Here is a 23,101-nt window from a genome sequence, read left to right on the forward strand (position 1 = left end):
GATGTTAACTTCAATGAGAAATAGAGATTTAGTTTAGAAAGGCCTTAAATTTATAATCATATACTCCAGGCACAGTGTTAATCTCATTGTTTTCTTGTGGTAACACAATACATTGTTGAGGCTGATAATGTCATTGTTGGCGAATGACAAAATCCATTTACTTTATGTATAACTCCACTACTTGTATGCTTAAAATGTGACTCTGAGAGTTTGCAACTTGACTGTTCTGATTTATTCAGTTTTGTTTTTCTGCAGTCACAATAGATGGTGTCCACTGAGGGCCATTCTAAATGATTGCCTGAGACATTTATCAAGTTCCACTTATATTACCAAAAATGGAAGCTGGTTTCTTAACAGCAACATGATATGTGCCCTTTAAGGGTATTTAGCAATGATGATGTCTGAGATTGATTGTTTTGATTTAAGAAAGTTAATAATCACTTTCCTCATTTGCCTTTTTTTCAGGCAACACTACAAACAATTAATGGACAGACTGTTAAATGCACCTCCAAATGAAGTTTCTAGGGAAACTAGCAGACAAAGAAGGATGCATTGGCTTTGTACTTGTGACAATTACCGTGCAGAAAATGCTTTTATTAAATCCCAATACGTGCCTTAAACCGTGATTAAGTAAAAACACTGCATGTGCAGTGGATGCTTAAACTTTAAGCACAATTCATCCAGTGCCTAAGGCTGAATGGAACATGTCCAAATGTCCATCATTTCCTCGCCTAACAACCCCATTTTTAATCTGTGCTTATGAGTGGAAGGTGACACAAACAGAGAGCGGGAAGAAGATGAGAACTATGCAGAGAGACACAGAGAGAGGGAAAAATTGTTCTTCTTTCTGCTCTCTTGCCAGGGAGAAGCAGCTTTATTACATAACAGCCTCAGGACTTGGCAGCTCACATGCTTTTAAGGAAGAAGCGCACGTTCCCCTGCACCTGAAGTCTCATGGCACGGTGGGAGAAGACGAGGATGAGGTGGAGGCTTGTGAGCAGAGGCAGCGAGAGCAGAGGGAATATTCAGGAGAAAACATGCTGAAGAACATAGCTGTTCTTGCCAGATAGTCACAAGCAAATAATATTACTTCACATGCACAGGTGGTGCCTGCAGCTTTATGTACACGAGTTATTAGACACTCTTGGAATGAAAACAGGTTACAGTGACAGGATGCTTATTTTGAGAAAGATCTTTTTTATCATGTTTTTATCATTTTTATCATATCATATCAAAAGCAATGGTTTTGTTTGTATGCTAACACTTGCTAGTTAGCAATAAACACAATAAAAGGCCTCAAAATCTATCTATCTATCTATCTATCGCCATTTTTTCTAATATAAACTGCTGAAACTACTGCAAAAAATATGTATTTTTGATATTAGCAAAATGGATCAGGCTTAAAATGTCCTAAGAGCTGTGATCGGGGCTGAGACTCGGAAGACAGCTGCTGCGTAACAAATGATTTAAGCTGAAAACCGTGACTCTGTGCGTAACAGCTCAGCTGTCCGAGGTCTCCTGACCGATCCTGTCTGTGGTGCAACTAATTGAATAAATGAGGTGTGTTATGAGTTCTTCTGCCCGTGGGAGAGTTACACTCACTTTATATGGTTGGAACAAATCTTCATAGCTTGTGATATCCTGCCGCATTTAGTCATCTAAGAGCAAGTCTTCTTTGGATCTTGGAAATCCAGATGAAGTCCAAACAGTAAACTGCCAACATAAACAAAAATCACCTGTGCACCAATCCCTTTAGGTGAGGTCCCACCTTCGATCCCTCTGCCTCCTTGTCCACATAAAGCTAACGTAACCCTTCTTTCCCACAGGTATCATCTGAATGCCATTTAGCTCAAAAATTGAATCATTCAGATTTCTTCACATGCCCGATACCAGATGCCAGTTATCATAAACAGTCTATTTATTTCTATATCTTATTAATTATGATCAGGAGAATGTTTCTTATGATTAATTAAACACTCAAAAACAAGGTCTAACTTTCAAAATCTATCATAGCCTTGGTCAGGTAGCACATAGCACAGAGACAGAAGTATAGCCGTGACATTAGTTTGTTTTCTTTTTATTTAAAGACTAATGCAGAGAATCAGATTTTACAGGGCCATATCATAACCAAAAGAAACAAAACATTTACAGAAGATTCACCAGTTCATCTACATCCACCAAAACCTTTTGTCAGTATCATTGAACTGCCAGCATGAACTGTATGTAGGTTTGTGAGCTTGTGTGTGTTTTGTGTTTGTTCTTTGATGTCCATATGTATACAGTGTCATTCTTATCTCTCCTACCCTAGTCAACTTTTGTGCTTTAGAAAATTATTTTTTTTTTACATTTCAGTGAAAATCAGAACATATTTTGTTTGATAAAAATACAAGAAAAACTCCAGTAGGTATCTAGGAATAACCAAAGACTCAATGTTGAACAGCAAGTGCTGCTGAGAACTGCATCGAACAATGAAATCAATGACTGATGTGCCTACCGATGTGATATTTACATGTATGCTCTGCCTATGAGTGTAAGGGTAAAGGTTGGAAGCTCATGATTGCACTGTGCCTCATATATCACATTCTCTCTGGAGCATTACCTAGACAGACCACGTTCAAAAAGATTTGGAAATGATCCTTTGTTTTATTCTGCTTGGAGTAGAACTCGGGGCTTTACAAACTTGAAACAAAACTCACTGTTGCTTCCTGTAATATCACTGAGCTTTGGAAAGCAAAAGATAAACAAAATGATCTATTTAGTAAAGTAACATTTTCACCCGCCTCCATTTTTAGAATGACAAATAAGCTCAAGAACTTAACAGAAATGTTATTAACAAGGTTACGGTTTTGCTCCTGGTTTTCCAGTTCAATCACTTTATTGCATGTCTCTGGAGAAAAAGTGCAATCAACAATGAAAGCCATTTTCCCTTCAACCACTGACAAATCCAAAGCGCAAACAAAAGAGATAATCCACTGTTTTCTTTGATGTCACCCTGTATAGCCATGGTTGGAGAAAAAAAAAGAAGAAAAAATGCTAATGGGTGCACAGCTGATATAAAAGCTAAGCTTTTTTCCTTTTTTTTTGCAGTAATAGCTTGTAAATCTGAAGCACAATGGTCAGGGAAAGAAGGTCAGTGATGTGGTTGAAAGCTGTCCTTGCATAGCACGAAGCTGACTACATAAATGTAATGTTATTGTTCTAAATGTGCAAAATGCATAACAATAGGTTGATAATACAAACAATATTCATCATCATCTTAGCTAATATCTTCATTGATAGAATCAAATACTATATGCATTAAGTATTTTACATATGTATATATATATATAGATTTTCTTTATGATATTAAACATACATACAATAGTTTAGAATTCAAATATCTTTATACAACTCTTCACCCTGAACTTTGCAGTTCCATGATCCTCTGCTTGTAGGTTAAGTGGCTGTGAACAGTAGACTGCTTGCATATGCTTGTAAAGATGTCTGCTATAAGGGGATAGATTCCATATTGGTTATGATGATAATGCAAATAATAACAATAGCAACAGCAACCAATCTCTTTTTGATTCCCTCTGGTAGTGGCATGATCTTTTCACCTTAGTGCACAAGCACACAGAGAATTCTGCACATTTCTAATTTGCCCTTTGGCCTGTTTAGTGCCCTGTAAAATATATTCAGCAAAAGACATTGAATCAGTAATATGACGCAATGCACCAGCACTCTTGATTCTTCATCAAACACAGTTTGAGTGCGAGCCAAAGGCTTTAGAACCCAGCATGGACACACAATGCGATGCCGGTTTTCTTTAACAAAATCTAAATAGAATAAATTTCCAAGTACAGCATACAGATGAAACTACAAGTAGAGAGGGGTCAGTGTAAAGCTACAATGGATATCAACTCCAGACTGAGTGTCAGGTTCAGGTCCTAAGAAAAGCCCTTGCTAATTAATATTGCTACATTAACATAATTTAAATTGGACTGTTCAGAAACCTTAACATGCCACGTCAGAGAAGGAGCATTTCCCTAAAGAGTGTGTGTGTTTTTAAAGAAATGAAGGTAGCAAGCAATTTTCAATACAAAAACAAAAGCATTCTTTTCACACTGGCGTTAATTTCTGTTGGTTTTTCTCGGAAGAGGGATTGACATCATGCTACAAAAATAGATTCATCTTTGTCACTATCGTAGAACTACAAGACAATTCCTCTGTGTGAAACACAGCGCTGGCTAAAGTAAGCTTACAATGCCACTTCACCTAAATGTCTCCTTTCGCTTTTGTCCCTTTCTGTCTCTGTCCCTGTCTCTCGCTGTTGCACACCAACAAGCAGCAACAAATGAGTCCTAACGGGCATGTGATACTGAAGGCAGTGTAGCTGGTACTTTCTGAGTGTTATGTCTCAATATTTAACTGAATGGCGATGGGGTTGAATATGGGAAAAATGGTCAGGGGACACAGTGGGATGGAAAATACAGATGTGCCGTCAATCGCCAAAGTAACAGCCTTCACAGCTTCAACTCTGAAAATGGAAAAGGCACTTCTCCCTCTCAATGTGCCCCTGCCCCTTTTTTTTTCAATTGATGCTAACAGAACTTTCCTACCAATGGTGTTTCTGACAAAGGAGGCCCCACCATAAGTAGTCAAAAGCTCCAAAAAACAAAAACAAAATTACATAGGTAATGAGTGTTTTATTTCTAAATCTAATGCACTCCATGATTTGTGATATTTTTTTTTTTTTACATTCTTATTCGTAACTAGCCAATGTCAGTTTACCACTGATTTTGTTGTTGATGTTGTTGCCGTCAATGTGTACACAAGCACACAGTTTAATATTTTAATCCAATGTAAAAGCAGCTTTGAATGGAACATTAACTTGGTGAAAAACAGTCACTTAAGCATGAATTAGACCAGTATATACTCTTTTTTTGTAGAAAGTATCATAAAGAGGAAACAAAAACAAATTAATCCAAAAAGGTTTTTTCTCTCCATGTGTACAATTACCCTTTAGTTACACTTTGCAAAGCCTAAACATAATACTGACATCTGTAACACCTGATATTTACAATGCTGTGAAAATAACTTACTATATTTTTTTTCAATGTTGATCACAACCATGATTGAATCTTTGTATCTTTTGATCTCTAAATAAATGGTGTGTCCACTGAGACATGTTTTATTGCTATTGCAGAAATCCTAACATATTATGGAGAATGGTATAATTAGGCTCATAAAACATCTACAAACAATGGAAGATATTTGGAAAGAGACTGACTGTAGCATTTTGCTGCTGATGTCAAATAAACCAAGCCAACAGTCAATGATGAGTTGTATTTTGAATAAATAAATACAAATTATAAGATGTCCTGTCCATGCATATACACAAATGCCCACTGTATCTGTGATTCCATGTTTAAATGAAGTAGAATCAAATAAAAGGTAACAAATAAATCAACAAAAACATGCCTCTCAACAAGTTTGGGCTATGTGCAGTTGTAGAATAGCATTCTCTTGGCTATATATTTAAAGTAGCATTTTCCTAGTAGCATCATCCCAGACCTGAACAACACTCTTTCAAAAGTTTGTATTGTTTTCGTTTTTTTTTTTTTCCTATATTTTGTTTTTTCAAAATCTTCAAAATTTTGTTCAACATAGAAGCAATGCAACAACTGGGAATTGGAAACCAGCATGGACACCATGTTGTCTGAAAATAAACACTGTTTATAGGAATAAGAAAATGAAATAATTACAGGTATAGTTTAAAAGGAATGAAAAACTTGATTAGTGTGGATTGGCCCCCTGCAATTTGGGCTTCTTATTCAAGTAGGTCGCCCAGTAGACCAAGTTAAAGGTTCCAAAGAGCAGAGGGAAGGCTATTCTGGCAATCCTGTCTATCTTGCTCACACTGTTAAAGGTCTTCTTGGCCTCTGGAGGCTTGGGCTTTGGCTCCTCCTTAGGCTCAGTTGGGGGTGGTGGGGCGCTTTTAGCGATAGTAGCCAATCCAGGGTCCCTGGCAATATTGGGGGCGAAGGCTGTAGCAGTGGCAGCTGGGTAGGCCGTAGTGTTGTTCTTCTTAAGGAGAGATTCCTTCTTTTTCTTTTGCTGATTTGTTTGTCGGAGAAAGGCAAAAGGATAAAGAGTTCATTTTTTGTGAGATGCAATACTGCGCACACTGCTATTGTATCCTTTCCCAAACTGCCACTATTCACTGTTGCATGCAAAACCCTGGTGAATCAAACTGGGTTTAAATAGGTACTTAATTGGGAAATATTAATTGCTCTCATTGGCATATATCCAAATGAAAGCTTTAATGTCAGAAATATAACATCTTTATAATCAGCATTGGGCCTTTTTAAAAATACCCAGAGACTGCAGAGTATGTTGTTGCTAACTGCAGCACAGAGACAAGTAGAGCAGAAAAGCACAAGCTGAACACTAAACTATTAATGTTCATGTCATGTTACTCAAATTGGATTTTCTATTAGATGAGCCGCTGACAATAATTAAATGTTCCCTGCTTGATGCAGTTCCATCAGCAGTTAAGTGATGTGCTGGTGAAAAAAAAAAAAAAACTAAACATTTTAATGTTCATATTTTGTTTGTTTGGGTTTTTAAAAAACATTAGAGGACGGTAACATGGTAAGGTTTTCCTATGTACTGATACCAGTGGTAATGCTTTAAAAAATGTTTTTATTATAATAAAAGCACACTTTAAATAAGTAAGACCATTTTTAAAAAGGTGTCAATTACCTTCTCTGGCACCACACTTTTTCCATCCCAAGCGTAACCCCTCTTGGTGAAGTAGTTGACTGTTGCAAACTCAATGAGGGCTGAGAAGACAAAGGCATAGCAGACAGCAATGAACCAATCCATAGCTGTGGCATAGGCCACTTTCGGGAGAGAGTTCCTGGCACTGATACTCAGTGTGGTCATGGTCAGGACAGTTGTCACTCCTGCAGACAGACACACAGAGAACATAGACATCAAATCTCATGTTGTTGATCATTATCATAAATAGATGAAAACAAAAAGCGTGCACATTTTATCAACATTGTATAATGAGACGCTTTGTTCACGAAGCATTTTGATGTTATAACTTTATTCAAATAAGAAAAAATAAACATTTTAATTATAATAAAAAGTAGCAGAAGTAACATGAACATGATTCAAGCTGCTACAATAGCTTTTAAAGCTGCTTAAATACATGTGTTAATTTAAAATGCCCCACACTAAAAAGTCTAAAAGGCTAGTCTACACCCCGAACAAATGAAAGCTGCGAAGAGAATAGATGGAGAAGAAGAGGAACTGGAGCACAGCATTTCAAGCAGTGAGGGCATATCACACAAGCAGTTACTGCAGATGTTAACAAACTAAATAACATTAACCCAAGCAGCAAATAATCCACCAATTTGGTCTGGAATATCATGCAATAAACAGCTGGAGTGTGAAAGAAGACCCTCTCCAATACAGAGAGATCTTTATGTAAATATATGTGCATATACTAATCCTTTGTAAGCTTAAGAAAGTCAACTTTCTGTAAATTGTTATGCCATACAGGGATAAGTAATTATCAGCAATATCAGTCATGCAAACAGTTTTCATCAATATAGAGTAGACAGGCATCTATATAACGTTTTCCAATCATATTAAGCACTTAATGTGTTTCTACAGTACAACCATGTTTACCCATTCACACAGTTTCATAAAGCATTTTATTCTGTGCAGTTTTAGCACTTTTTATCTCACACACACACACACACACACACACACACACACACACACACAAGCCCGTTCAGCTATCTTAGAGAAGACCTTCATTGACATGATGGTTTCCCTAGCCCAGGGGTTGGCAACCTGGGGCTCCGGAGCCGCATGCGGCTCTTTAGTCCTTATAGTGCGGCTCCGCGTGGTTTGGGGAAAGTATTTAGCTGAAGTGTATTTTATTTATGTTAGTTCTTTTTTTAACTAGTAGTTCTAAATTGGAAGATTATTGTGATATTGAAATATAAAAATAAAATTATATTCTATTATTTTTTCATCGCTCAAAATAAGCGTCACACTCGCAGAAGCCGGTGTACCCGCCGAAACGCCGTGCATTTATCGAGACTTTCAACCCCAGGTAGGCCAATTATGGATCTTGGGATCCACATTATGTCAGCAGCTATTCTCAACCGTGAACTATGTTAAAAACAAACACCGCTCACGCCTCACAGATGACAGCTTACAGTCCTGCATAAAAATGAAAGTGACTTTGTACAGCCCCGATTTGCAGACGCTGTGCGCATAGGTTCAGGAGCAGAAGTCCCATTGTAAACATATCACGGCAGACCCGACGATGTTTGAATTAACACGCTTTTCACAAACAGTTGCTGTACGCATACAGCTGGCTGTAGCTTTTCAGCTTACAGCCCGACACATACCAACACAACAACACACAGACGTTGAGGCGTGATTGCGGGTGCCGCTCAGGTGCGTCCGCCTCCCCTGCAGCGGCGCAGCAGATCACGCCCCGCCACACACATTAACCAGGTAAAATACATATTTAGGCAGAATTTTGCAAATATCTATTTTTCTATTTTTAGCAGCATAGTGCTTTTTTCCAATTATTTTTTTAAAAGCCAGGCTAAGGCTCCAAAATCCAAAGGCGATATAAGGGTGGCGGCTCACAACAGTTTTTGTTTGCTACATGGATCATTTTAGTTCATGTTGGTGTCTTTCCTTTTGTTATATTTGCATAGTTCAAATGTGTTAATTACATAAATATAATGTCATTTTCTCTGTAGCACTTCATGGATTTCATAAGCAACACACCTTAGTAGTTCACACAGAGCATAAAAGTAAAAAACAATATATACAGTGTTATCTTCATTTTAGATGTCAAAAAGTATTTGCGGCTCCCAGTGTTTTCTTTTGCGTGGAAACCGAGTCCAAATGGCTCTTTGGGTGTTAAAGGTTGCTGACCCCTGCCCTAGCCCCATACCCTAACCATAACCATTAAAAATGAATGCCTAACCCTAACCCTTACCCTAGACCTAACCATAACCTAATCGTAACCCTGACACTAAAACCACATTTTGAGCCTCAAAAAGGCCATCAAACTTGTGAGGACTGGTGAGTATGTCCTCACAAGTGACTGCTGGTTCTCACAAGTATAGTAGAATGCAGACAGGAACAGACACACACACTCCTCAACAAGATCTTTTACAAATCGGTTAAAGAGTAAAGACTAGCTGCCATTTAACATCACGGCTGTCATTGCTGTTTTTGATGTTTTCCTTTAAATTAGAAATACACAAAAAATAAAACACTACTACACTTCACATTATATCACAGTCACATACTGTGTGCAAATAGAGAATCTATATTAAAACAAAAACAATCTCAATCAGCTAACCTAAAAAAAGATGTCCAACTAGTTTCAAATGATTAATACTGAGTTAAACATCTTTCTAAAACAAGCTTAAAAAGCTGACTAAAACTACCATTTACCGTAATCCAATTATATACTGCACACTGCTCTTACTCATGTGTCCACCATCTCTGAGAAGCAAAAGCAGCTGTACTGAGATTAAAAGTTACGGTTTCCCTTTATAATTCTGAATTCTTTTTTTTTTTGCTTCCTCCTCATTCGTGGTGAAGTGTTAAGTGATGATTCACAGACTCCTCATCCTCCCACTCTCTTTTCACAAGCCTTTACCATTGCTGACTGGGTGCTGTGACATGGACCATAAAGAATGATTATTACGTTATCATTACTCATAGCCAAATAAACGACTGGTCCTCAGCCATGAGCAAACAATGCACCTTAAATGGGTTTGCTGCATCTGCATACTAGGAACACAACGTGCATGGTCATACATTTTTTTGTGCTTATTATGTCTCTAAGGGGAATAACAACTAAGTAGGTCAAAGTTATTTATTGTTAAGTCATTTATTGTTGAAATGTACTGCTTCTCGTGGATGGCATAATTGCACTTGGCATAAGCACAAGCTGAACAAACAAACAAACAAAAACAAACAAAAACAAAAACAAATGACAGCTTCAGATGAAAGCGGCTATATTCAATTCCTGTTTGGTATAAGGATAAAACACGGCCACCCACACAAGTGATGCTCACAGATGAAGAGTGGCTACATGAAGACTAAATGCTGCTACAGTTAGATACATGCAATGAAAACGAGGGCTAGAAAAGCACATTTTATGCCTTGTTAAGAGTATTAATGCAGATATTTAGGAATCTATGCATGACCATGTTCTGCACTGTACCAGATGCTAAGCAGGCTATGCAGTGGTGCTGAATTATGGTTAAGGGAATACACGGCAAATAGTGCTATAAAGACACCAAATTTTCCATTGGCTCTGGCTGCTCAGAATTTCTTCTCCACTGACCTCACTCACCATGTGCGCCACAACTGCATTACATTAACGTTTGCCTTCACTCTCCCATAGTTTGTGTTTTGTCCTTGTCTCTCTATGTTCTCGTTTTTTCTTTTCACTTTGCCTTTACCCTCCAACTGGTCGCAGCAGATGGCTGCCCCTCCCCGAGCTTCGTTCTGCTAGAGGTTTCTTTATGTTAGAAAGGAGTTCATCCTTCCTCCTGTCAACAAGTGCTTGCTCAAAGGGGATTGTCTTTACTTTAGAACAACATGTGTGCTGAGGACTGTTGTCTTGTTTCTCTCTGTTAATGCTTTTTGCAGATGAGGTCTATTTTATTTTAGAATTCGCTGGTAAAATTCAACATGCTTTAGTCCATGAATGGTGATAAATCTTTGTGGCTAAACAAAACCCTTTTCATTTAAACCAGCAAGTTTTATTTTGGTCTCATCAATCGGTTTTACTTTCTTTAGGAAACTGCACATGGGCAGCACTTTTCATTTTTGGAGGACTGTGGCTTTGTCATTGTGCTCTTTTGATGGTGGGGTGATAAACATTAGTCACTGTGAAAGAAACCTTTAGTTGCTTAGAAGCTACCCTGGGTTCCTTTGTGCCGTCCCAAACTTTTGTCCACTTTGCTTTTGTAGGAAACTTTGTTAGTTGACCTTTCCTGAGATAGAAAACAATGCTCTTAAATGTCCTCGATTTATACACAGTCTGACTCATCTAGCATTCCAAACCCTCTAACATGGTTTAATACCCCTTTCCAGTCTGATGAGCAAGAACAACCTTTTCCTCAAAAATCTAATTTGTTAATGGAGTGATTTACTTCCTCAAATGTGTTCTGAGAAGCAGACTTTGGTAGTTCCTGATAAAAACAAAAACAAACAAGGTACACACTCACAACCATTAATGGAAAGCACCTGTATCTAATTTCCCCTTCAATTATACAATTAATCCTAGATTTTTTTTCCTTTTCATAGATATAAAATATTGGATCATTTTTCTTAACTAACTAAAGAACAAAGGCCAAATTTACTAAGTGTGACAAATTAGCTGCCACAGTTACCAATGGGAGCGGAAAGCTCTTCGAGCAATCTGATTAATATACACTAATTCATAAACTACGACAGCCAAATGATTTCATCCTATCAAAAACAATGCAAATTAGCTAACCAACTAACCAAAATAATACTGTGTAAGCACAGGTTTTCATGCAAGTGTTTCTCTTGGTCAATAGCGAGACAATCCAGAACAATGAGATGTACTGTAGCCGAAGGAGGCTTTATATGATTTAAAGGGTTACTCTTCTTCTGTCAGAAGGGAACTATGTGAAGGCATGTAGACTGAGACAGGTATTCTTTGGATAAAGCGTTCAATTAAGGTTACGCACAGAACCTATCCAGAGGAGGGTTATTATTACATTATTATTACATTAATACTATTATATTGTGTTATTTAATTATTGTGTTGTGTTACAATGACGTTATAATGACAAACATTATTTACTACCCATTCCCGACTGCCCATTTACTGCCTAAAACAATCATACTATAAAAAGTAACTTGGCTACCTGGAAATGAAGACAAATCCTTGTATGTGTGCTGTACTGAGATTTTCCTCCAGTCCAGTTAAGTTCTTCTCTTTCTCATGAAAATATACAAGATATTACTGAGGAAGACAAATTTGTAGGGCTAGACTGTAAAGATTTGGGGTTTGAGGACTCAGTGAAGAGCTACAGAGCCAAAGCTTTAGCACCACGTGCACAGCTTTGAGCCATCCACCCGCGCCAATAACAAACTCGTTCTGACAACCTCTACCCCCCTCTCATTTGAAATATATGAGCACTTCCAGAGGCAACTATCATGACTATGTCTGTTGCAAAACAAGACATTCTATTTTTCGATATAGTGCGGTAAACTGCATATTGCAAGCTTTGGTTAATCATGTGATTCATTCAAATACTCTCCTCCCCAACCAGAAGGAGGTGAAAATTGTTAGAAAATCTGGCCCAGTGTGGAATATTCTTGTCTAATTTGTTCAATTGATTTTTTTAATGTACTTTAAGGACCTGTGTGGTACAATGTTTTAGATCATATTTAAGTTAAAATATTCCGACTTTTCAACAGTTCACAAACTACATCCTGCATATGAAGAATTATTTATTTAGAAACATACTGAATACAGCAGCAAAAATAAAAAATAAATGAATATATATATATATATATATATATATATATATATATATATATATATATATATATATATATATATATATATATATTTGGGAAGAGATTGGTAGGTGGAAGAAATGGGTGACAACAAAGTAGTGTCAATTTGTCAGATACGTTGTTTGCCTGTAAATCAGTTAATTTTGTGGGGGAGGATGAAGACAGCACCACTGGGTATTACACAAGCCTTCACAAAAGCACCCTGATGCTGGTATCATATATACTATGTTTGGTAAGCACCGTTGTCATGGAAACAAGTCTTCTAACTCCTCCAATGTCTTATTACCACAAGAGAAAAGAGGAGAAAGGAAAATAAAAACATTTTGCTTTTAAAACATGAAATATTCCATTGATTTGAACATTAAGTGATGTTCTGTTTGATTGCACACAAATTACTGCATAAAATAATTGCAGGTGTATCACTGCTTTTAATCAACTGCACACAAGTCTAAAGGTGTGTGTGTGTGTGCATTTGTGTGGGGGTTTTTTTTTTTGGGGGGGGGGGGGGGGGGTTGTCGGTGTGTGCATGTCAGGGACTTGATTAACATGGCTGACAAGGTGTGTTTCTTAAACTCTAGTAAGAACAATTTCCCTTTGTGCCTGTTAAGCAACAGGCCAACTTGAAATCATTTAGAGCCCTAGCATTTTGATTCATTAGAACATGTCTCCAGAGCTAGTTTTAAATGACTCTCTTTGACATGTTGTAACTAATAGACTTGAGGCTTTGAAGGCTGTTAATGAACAAAGTCACTGATCTGGAAAGTTCTAACTGGATTAATAGTGGTGTAACTCAGTTCTTGAGAGTTTCTTCCACTCAATTTAACTCAGTGTGAACAAGCACAAGCTTTTTTTCTATATAATACAAATCTTCTAACAAGGTTTTCTGTCTTATTTTTTAAATATTAACACATGTATAGAGGTTAATGGTTACTAACTTCAAAAGTATATTTTTATTTCTTTGGGAAATGCGAGCCAAAAATGTTAACTTGGTTAAACACAGAGTAGAAAAATAACAGAAAATTGATTTAGGGCTTATTAGAGTAATCAGCCTAATAGAAATTGCTGTCGGCAAAATAAATTAACTTGAACTCAAGGTCAAAACATTTTTCAGTAAGGTTCAAAGTTGATTGTTCTGTTCTATATTTAGCCCTTCACTGACAACCCTTAAATGACAGACTTCAAATAATCTGGCAAATCTTACGTGAGTAAGAAAAATATACTGTTTAGCCACCACATTGGAGCCAAGCCACAAATCTTTGTTCAGGAGTGAGCCTTCGGCAAAACGTCCCTGGTTCCAGTTAGAATGTTTTCTACAGGCAACCTGTCACACATGACATTCAAAATGCTACAAGAGGTCAAAAGTACTTTATGAACTGAGTTGTGTGTTTACTTTAAGAATATGCAAACTTTATGTGCAACTTAAACCTTGTGTCTAACTGGGTGATTGAAAATATGACCAGCTTACTTATGCATAAACAACATCAACACTCAATTCTCGTTTCACTTGTAAAGTTCATCGAGCTTTGTTTATGCTGAAGTCTTAAAAGGCTGTTATAACATGTTTCATCCTAATAATGACCTTTCTAAAATGTTTCTGGACTCTCAATAGTGTGGCAGGATGCCATCATTTAATTGTACAGATATTTTGCATGCAACCACAGGTCTGTGACATTAGAGATAAAAAGCCGACTGAGGTTAGACGAGGCCTATTACTACATTTACTGCCAGCCATCTCATTACAAACCCTAAAAGGCATAATAACAAATAGCTGAAAGTAGTAAACAGATGAATTATGTGAGTAAAGAATTTGAAAATGAAACATATGAAATGCATTGGTTTAAAATTTTCCTGTTAAATTGTCATTGTGAAATCACAATTTAAATCACAATATTATATTAGGAAATATAAGTGGTTTTTATTTTAACAGTTTTTTTTTATGCTTGTGGGAGGACAAAGATGACCAGTTTGACTGCATGCTTGTGTATTAAAGAGTAAATTCATATGTTTGCTGTGTGTGGAGTTGTCAAATAACTTTTTTTAAAAATAATTTCCTCAAACATTCCCCAGTGCAAAGCTGTCTTTGCTGGATGTCTATCAACACCCCCGCTGTGCAGCAGCTATTTATTTATTCATGTCTTATCAATAACTGAAACCCTTGGGAAGCCACACTCGCACACAATACCTTCAGCATTATTACATCACCTCTGACTGACATATAATGAAGAAATAAACGGACACGTTGATGGGCAGGTGAGTTAAATAACTCTGCCAACACTATAGATGTGAGATTTGTAACACACAGACAGGCAGCTTCGGAGACACATAGTGCTTACACTGTTGTTAGCTACTAATTAGAAATTGATGAGTACCCAATTTCTTCACATATCGCAAACAAACACATTTTCACACAGATGCATGAGCGCACATGTGCGAACTCCAGTATACACCACCCACTCACATACAAGGTGTTATTCCCTGATGAACAGATACCTCAAACATCATCATGGGAAAACCCATAAATACCCAGCCAATCGCTCTTAAAACAGAGATGGAAGAAAGGGAGCTTATCTTCTGAGCCCTGCTGTCCCTGACAGCTTAGAAACAGAAAAACGGAGCGGGAGAGGGAGGTGGGATGTAAGAGAGAGCTCAAATCAGAGCCATCAGTGGCTGTTTCGTTTTGGTTTTCATTTGGACTAAATAAATAAATTGCCAACAGTTTTCCACTACACTGAACTAGCTATAAACTAATCAGCCTCTTAATCGGTACAGTGATAAATAAGATAACTCTACCCACTGCTGTGTTTTTAAATTGCCTATTCATCTACAGGGCAGGCTTTAGGAAAAAAAGATTCTGTGCAGAAGCTGTGCTTCATAGTCACATAATGTAATTTAAACAGGGTTTTCAATGTTCAATTTGTTTTTGTTAATACTGTTTCTTTGTCAGCTGTGCACAACTGTGTGGCAACATCAACCTGATCACATCTGTAGCAATAACAAAACACAGTACTACAGTAGCTGTTTGCTTATTCTTAGTATGAAATGTTTGATGCATTGTGACGCGGTTCTGAGATGAAAATGAGGAAATATCTGTGGCAGGATGACTAAATAGAATTTGCATGGTTGAGTATATTTATTCAATATTAATAGCATTATTTTTATTCCTAGATCTCTGTTCATGGATAAAATTTACAGAGCCATATTTGGGTATAGCCGGACTGACAGAGCCACTGTGCTTACGCAATATTGCGGAGCTTTTATGTACAGTATATAAAGGTGCATTCGTTTGCATCATTACTATATTGCAAAATATTATTTTGCTTTTGAAAATTAATTTATGATAAAGATTTCATTAATGACCTAATGTGGACTTGAGTCATGCTTCTTCCTGCCTCTCACAGGGAATCTTCCAAATAAAACTTCTCATAAATCTCCTTATTTACCAGGGAAGCGTGCAGCCACATTTATAATGTCTGACACAAATAGAATGACAAGGCATTAAACTCATTTAATTCCTATTAACCCACATGGATGTGGTACATTTTGCAAAAATACTTTTTGTCCATCCATCCATGAAGTTGGTATAATTGGAAATACAAAATATAGTGAGCTAGTGTGGCTCTGATTATCATTTTGGTTGATCACATAACCAACCCCCCCCTCCACCCAAAACAAATGCACTGACTATGATGAGTTTTTTTAATGGTTTCATTGTTTTTATTAGTAGTCCTAATAAGGTAAATCACTACATGTTTGCCATGAAATCAAACTCGTTCCTTATTTGAAATATTACATCAGATCTACTAAACCCAGCAATGGAAGTTTCAGTAAGTAATTAGAAGACAGAAATAGATTAAAAATATCAGACCTACTATAAAATTTCAGTTTCTTCTAAATAATGAGGCACATTCCTGAAAGGAAGCTAAAATTACTGTATATAAAGACAAGAGATTTGGGTTTAGGTGCCACGGGTTTTCTTTCAAATCTGTGAAAGTTGTACACATCATATCAAGGTGAATTTATACATGGAGGAGACCTTCAACAAACAGGAACAGAGGTGCCCAAACACTTTTTTCCTAGTCTGCAGCAAACATCCAGAGCACTGACACATGTGATGTCTCATAACGTATCACATAATATTATTGGTTGATATCACTAGATGTACATTATGCATTTCCATGTGTATGTGTGGAAAGCTATGGATGTAATTATAGTAATCAAGCATTTTTATTTTCACCATTATTGAGAGTCTTTGAAAATGAAAACAACCTAAAATGCCCATAAAATAAGTAAATAACAAGAAAAAATGAATGAAAATGACAAAGATTTAAGGAAATGTGGGTTACTTGCAATATGTTAGACATATATTTTGGCAGCAGATGTGATATTTAAAGTGTTTATACACTTTGGAACAACAAAGCCTGTCTTATCCCTCTATGATGCCAAGTACCTTCCTAATGATGTTGTCTTTTGCATACAGTAAGCATATATACTGCACACAAGCAATAAAAAAAGCCACTGTGGTGTGGCACTCATTCTACCCTACGATTATAATAGCGCAGAACATGTGTACAATGGTCTGATAGATCATATAAATGTTTGACTTTGATGATAGTTAAAGGATTAAGATGGAAATGAAAGATATCGATTGTCTTTATAATGCTTCATTCATGACGATACTGACATTACTAACCTCTTTCAAGAACAGGCTCATTCATCTGCTGATGCATATTAATCATATGAATGGCCATCCTAATGTGCTGGGACACTGTGTTGCTCTCTGTCATGCTCATGCTACATACATGTAATCCCATGAAGCACAACCAGTATTGAGGGACACATACACACACACACACACACACACACGCCCTAGATAGTTGATTGAATCTAATCTAGGCCATCCTCATCCCCCCCCCCCCCCCCCCCCCCCCCTTAACACGTGACAAGCACCTCAGGTAGCAAGCTGTGGCATACACATACACACACCCACACATACAAACACACACGAAGAAACTCACAGCTCACACAAACGGACTCCAAAACATTGCAGGGAGAGTAGAAAAACCTGCTGGAGACTGCAGAGCTGCAAATCTGGTGTCTGTATAATGATTCCGGGAAAGCTCTTTAAGTAGTGGGCCAGGGGAGACACTGACATTCATGAGAAGAAGATGAAGAGAGAAAGAGGGAGTGAAGGAGAATAAAGAAAAAAGAAGAAGAAAGTGTGGAGGGTGAGGTAACTCAAGGACATTCTGCCTGCTGCTGTGCTTTGCTGCTACAGAGCATGCTGCAGACTAGCAAGAGCTTTCCTTGTGGGCTGTATTATGTAAGACCTTAGTGTGACAGACAGATACACTCTACATACACACCATCAGACACACACAAACACACATTCACATAACAAACACACACACACTCAGGCCAATGTGCACGTGTAGACTCACATTCTCACATGCACTGATGTACACAAGCAGGCACAAACACGCAGTAGCTGTAGTCAAACATTCTAAGCACGTAAATCGAAATTCACACTGAGCTTAAAATTCTACTGCAGTTTGCCACAAGTGATTAACGCTCTTTTCGCCTTAGTAAAAAACAAAACAGAATAGAACAGTATGGATGTACTGAACAGAGACAATAAAATGTCTGGTATATCTCACGTATTTTAAAATATGTTTTTGACATAGCCATCTTAGCCTTCAGTTAAAAAAGCCTACAGGCTATTTATCAACCATCTGGCAGCCACCGGTCACAAGGGGAAAACGTGTATTCCCTGGCCAGCTGGTGAGTGATTGCGGGAGGTTACTGGCTGATACTGGGTGAAGTCAGTCAGAAAAACTAATGCACTAAAACTCCTTTCGATTGCTTTGATTATAACCACATTCGTTTGCATGAAAGACACCAACTTGTCCGCAAACACTTGCCACTTGAAAAGGTGTGATACACACTGGAAAACTGGAACATTTTATTTCAGAGTTGTGTCTTACCACTGCAACCTACAGATTTCAAAAGACTTTTGGTTTGTGTAGCATTTTTCACAGTTTCACTATTGCTTAGCAAGTAGTTTGCTACTGTTTTGCAGCTGTGTCAGCATCTGCCATGCAAACTGTTATCAAAGCATTCACAAAGAGGCTTTTCAGTGCAGCGCTGTATACCTCATGAAGTTTTAGTAATGTCACAGCAACTGCTAGGAACTTCCAGCAATAACTCACAACCAGTCTAAGAATACCCATTTTTCCCTCGAAAACTGTGGTTACTAGATGGCCAGTTGTTGTTGTTTATTTATTATTATTACAGGGGAATTGTGAGAAAATTGCTTGTCATGACTATAAGGTTTCCCGGCAATCCGACACCACATCCCCCGAAAAAGTAGCTTGCAGCTCGTCTTTTTTTACATTTCTGTTTATGCACAAACAAATGAGACACACATTTTAATTTGTGAATTTTAGAGGCTATGTCTTTTTTTACAAAAACATTGAGCATAGCCAGGCTGACTCTCCCCCCATTTATTTCCATTTATATATTTCTAAAATAGTGAAATAGTACTTTATGGAAAAATACTTTTTTTTCCCTAAATCAAAGAATAATAAAACGAAACAAAGCAAAAAATCAAACCATCATTAAGCAACAGCTTTTTTAGAAACAACTTAAACTCAAGCTTGTGTTATAAATCTGAAAAATGTTGTTCACACGCTTTTCTGTGCATGTATTGAGGCAAAAATCAAAATGCCAGATGTAGTACTGCAGAATAAAACAATATTATGTTGAGTGTGTTTTTGGACTTTCTGTTTGCAGATGACAATGCAGATGGCATTACTTTATAAGAAAAAGCAAAGCATTTCTTAAGCGATATATTATTCATTAAAAGAACATGGTTTGAAGTATTCATCAATAGTAAGTATTCTTCATTAAATAAATGTGTAAATTAAAAAAAGGTATTGTAAAAAATGCAGTTGAAAATAATTTCATATCAGTGTGTCTAAGAGTCATGTGTTGGCTTTAAATAGTTTTTGTTGTATTCTTTTTTATTATTGTTTTTAATATATTAATTATTGTTATTATATATTTAAGCAATTAGTTGATTTGTTGCCTAGCTTTTGTGTGACTACCTAATGTATCATTTGATTATCTTCCAGACTTTTCAAGAGCAGTTTTGAAAACTTCTGACGATGGGCTCTAGCCAAAGATGTTTTGAAGAGAAAAAAAAAAACAACTCACCAAAGACAGTCCTGGCAGGGACAGATTCTCTGTTGAGCCAGAAAGACACTTGAGAGAGGATAACTGTCATGATGCAGGGTAGGTATGTCTGGATCACAAAGTAACCAATTTTCCTCTTCAGGTGGAAGTGGGTTGTCATCACAACATATTCTCCTGTTGTTCACAAACAGAAAGCATTGAACATTTACAATCATTAAAAAAAACTTTACTAATGGATACTAGATTGAAGTACTTAGCCATGGTTTTTATCAACACAGAAAGAGCTTTTATGATGCATTTAGTTCTTTTGATATGGAGCAATGCAATTTGGTATCTCTTTAACACTAATTGCCATATTCTAAAGTAACCTTGTGATGGAAACAGTGTTGTCTTTACGTTCCTTTATGTTTTCACAGAAAGCCAAGAGTATTCCCTAGGATATAAGCATAGATTCTTAGACAATTACCTGATGCAGAAATCAATTAAAAGCTATCTAGTAATGTACACAATGATTTAAGTTTTGGGAAAAAGTTAAGGTTTTAGCTGTTAAATTGGGGAAATAACAGTCTGTTTTTGGAATTATTGTGTATTTTTCACGAGCGTTAACACCACTGCTTTGGTTTACTTCTTAAGACTGAGACTGACCAGAGGTGGCCAGGCCAATCCCACGTAGTGATCTACAAATTAAGCTAGAGACCTGGTTCCCATTTTGTTAGCAAATTAGCTAGCGTTGATAAGGTAGAAAATAGTTCTGGTAAAACAAATGAACAAACAAAAAACAAACAAATCACTACGAGATCGAAAAGCAATCAGGTTTAATGATAGCAAATAACAGTGAGTTGATGAGCCTGGCAGTGCATCTTACTCCTGTCTCTCTGTATCTGTCTACCCTTAGCTTCACCGAGCTAGGTTACATATGTTTCCAGGCAATATTTCCAGCCTGGAAACATCTTTTTATTTTCATTTATTTTGTTTTGTTGTCTGACAAATGTCAAAGCAAGTAAAGCTATTTGTTAAATTTCATGAAGAGCATTATTTATACACTGTGGTCGTATGTACATGTACAAAATCGAGCCTAGCATTAGTTTAGCCACGCCTGACCCAACATGGAGTCAAATCTCAATCTCAGCAGATCAACTAATGTCATCTTCACATCAGCTTTTACACATCCAACAAGGAAATCTCACATAGGATGCACCATTTAAGTTGTTTCAAGCTGCCTACATCAGCTTTATACTTCGCAACCCAGCTCCAGTGGCTATTTTAATCCGTAGTTGTGTCTACTGTCACTGATGTCTTCTGCCTCGGCTTCCAGTTTTCCACATACAGTGATGTGAAAAAGTGTTCCTGATTTTCAGTTTTTTTGTATGTTTGTCACATTTAAATGTTTTAAATCTTCAAACTAATTTAAATATTAAACAAAGGTAACACAATTAAACACAAAATGCCGTTTTTAAATGATGATTTCATTAATTGAGTTATCCAAACCTACAGGGCCCTGTGTGAAAAAGTGATTGCCCCCCCTCCCCACCCCCGTTAGAGCATAGATTAACTATGGTTTGGAATTTTTCTTTCAATTTCTCAAAAAGGTTATAAAGCCATTTTTTAAGCTTTGGGATTGCAGCGAATCACAGTGAGAGCCATTATCCACATATGGCAGAAACGTGGAACGGTGGTGTACTTTGCCAGGAGTGGCAAGCCAACCAAAATTACCACAGGAGTACAGCAAGGACTCAACCAAGAAGTCACAAAAGACCCCAGAACAACATCCAAAGAACTGCAGGACTCACTTGCCTAAGTTAAAGTTAATGTTCATGATTTCACCATAAGAAATAGACAGGGCAAAAATGGCCTGCATGGCAGAGTTCCACGATGAAAACCACTGCTGAGCAAAAGGAACATTAGAACATCATCAGCAGAACAATGATTCCAAACAGCAAGTCAAGCTCTTACTGGCTTAAGAAAAACAAAATGAAGACTTTGGAGGGGCCTGGTCAAAGTCCTGACCTGAATCCGATTGAGATGCTGTGGCGTGACCTTAAAAAGGCGGTTCATGCTTGAAAACCCTCCAGTGTGGCTGAATTACAACAAATTTGCAAACATGCTCCACAGCGCTGTAAAATACTCATTGCCAGTTTATAGCAAAAACTTTATTGCAGTTGTTACTGCTAAGGGTGGCCCAAACCAGGAATTGGGTTTAGGGAACAATCACTTTTTCACACAAGGCCATGCAGGTTTTGATTTTTTTCCCCTTAATAATGAACACCTTCATTTAGAAACTGTATTTTTGTTTACTTGTGTTATCTTTGTCTAATATTTAAATTTATTTGATGATCTGAAACAAACAAGTGTGACAAACATAAAAAAAAATAAGAAATCAGGAAGGGGGCAAACACTTTTTCACACCACTGTACATGAACATGGAAGGGGAATAGTGGGGAATAATACTCTCTCCACCTTTTTGCTTTGTGTTCAAGAAAAGAGTCATGACATAAATAATGGCAGATGGAGAGAATTGTCTTGTTTTGAGAAAAGTGGTCCTGACTGGAATAAACCTGATTTTATTGTGATTATATAGTCTCTATCACTACTAGACATCAGACACTAAAAAGGACCGTATCTCTAATACAGTTTATTCTGTATTGACAAAACTATTCAAACTTATTGATAAAGCTATTAAAATTAGAGCGTGGACTTTGCACTTTATTTATTATTCTCAATTGCAGTTACTAATGTGAATGCCCCATGAACACTGGGTGTTTTCACATCTCTGGTTTTTAACTCTGCCTAAATCAGGTTCATTTTCTTCCTTGCTACAACTCATTTGGGCAGGTGGGAGCAAAGTTAATGTGCTTGGGTGTAGCCCAAAACAACCACATCGAGGTGCTTAAAATGATGTGGTCTAGGTTTGGTAACAAAATAAACTATTTGCTCGTGGTGTGAACATGATCAGACTTTCAAACCTGCAACATGATACTGTAAATGATGACTATAAAATCTCCTTTTCTGCTCAGTCGTCTGACTTCATAAACATCTTATAGTATAGTACAGAGCAAGATAGGATTTTCATGTTTCTTTCAAGTAAATTTGGCATTTTCCTAGAATAGTTTTATCTAGCTCAGATATTTGACATTGTCATGAAAACATATTAACACTGTTGTTGTCTCATGTTAAAGTACACTTTAGCAGTGACTAGAACACAAAGCCCCCTTCCCTTTCTTGTTCCCACTTCAGATACAGGTGAACAATAAGTTATCACAAGGTTAAGTGATGGATTTTTCTTTGTTTTTTTCTGTGAAAATAAACCACC

The 23,101-nt window shown here is 37.1% G+C and overlaps 1 protein-coding gene across 4 annotated transcripts in view; it reads right to left on the reverse strand.

Annotated features, from left to right (window-relative positions):
- Positions 1 to 2,061: 2,061 nt before the first annotated feature.
- gabra1 (gamma-aminobutyric acid type A receptor subunit alpha1) overlaps positions 2,062 to 23,101 on the reverse strand; it is a 37,417-nt gene continuing 16,377 nt past the window's right edge. For all 4 annotated transcript variants that reach the window (XM_006784990.3, XM_006784987.3, XM_006784989.3 and 1 more), the window contains exons 8-10: positions 19,813 to 19,965; positions 6,745 to 6,947; positions 2,062 to 6,096 (exon numbers count right to left, since the gene is read on the reverse strand). In XM_006784990.3, the coding sequence (XP_006785053.1) occupies positions 5,776 to 6,096; positions 6,745 to 6,947; positions 19,813 to 19,965 (677 nt within the window). In that variant the 3' untranslated portion in view covers positions 2,062 to 5,775. The remainder of the gene's footprint in view (positions 6,097 to 6,744; positions 6,948 to 19,812; positions 19,966 to 23,101) is intronic.

Source organism: Neolamprologus brichardi, chromosome 10 (genome assembly GCF_056152115.1).
Source record: "Neolamprologus brichardi isolate AB-2024 chromosome 10, ASM5615211v1, whole genome shotgun sequence".
NCBI classification, from domain to species: Eukaryota; Metazoa; Chordata; class Actinopteri; order Cichliformes; family Cichlidae; genus Neolamprologus; species Neolamprologus brichardi.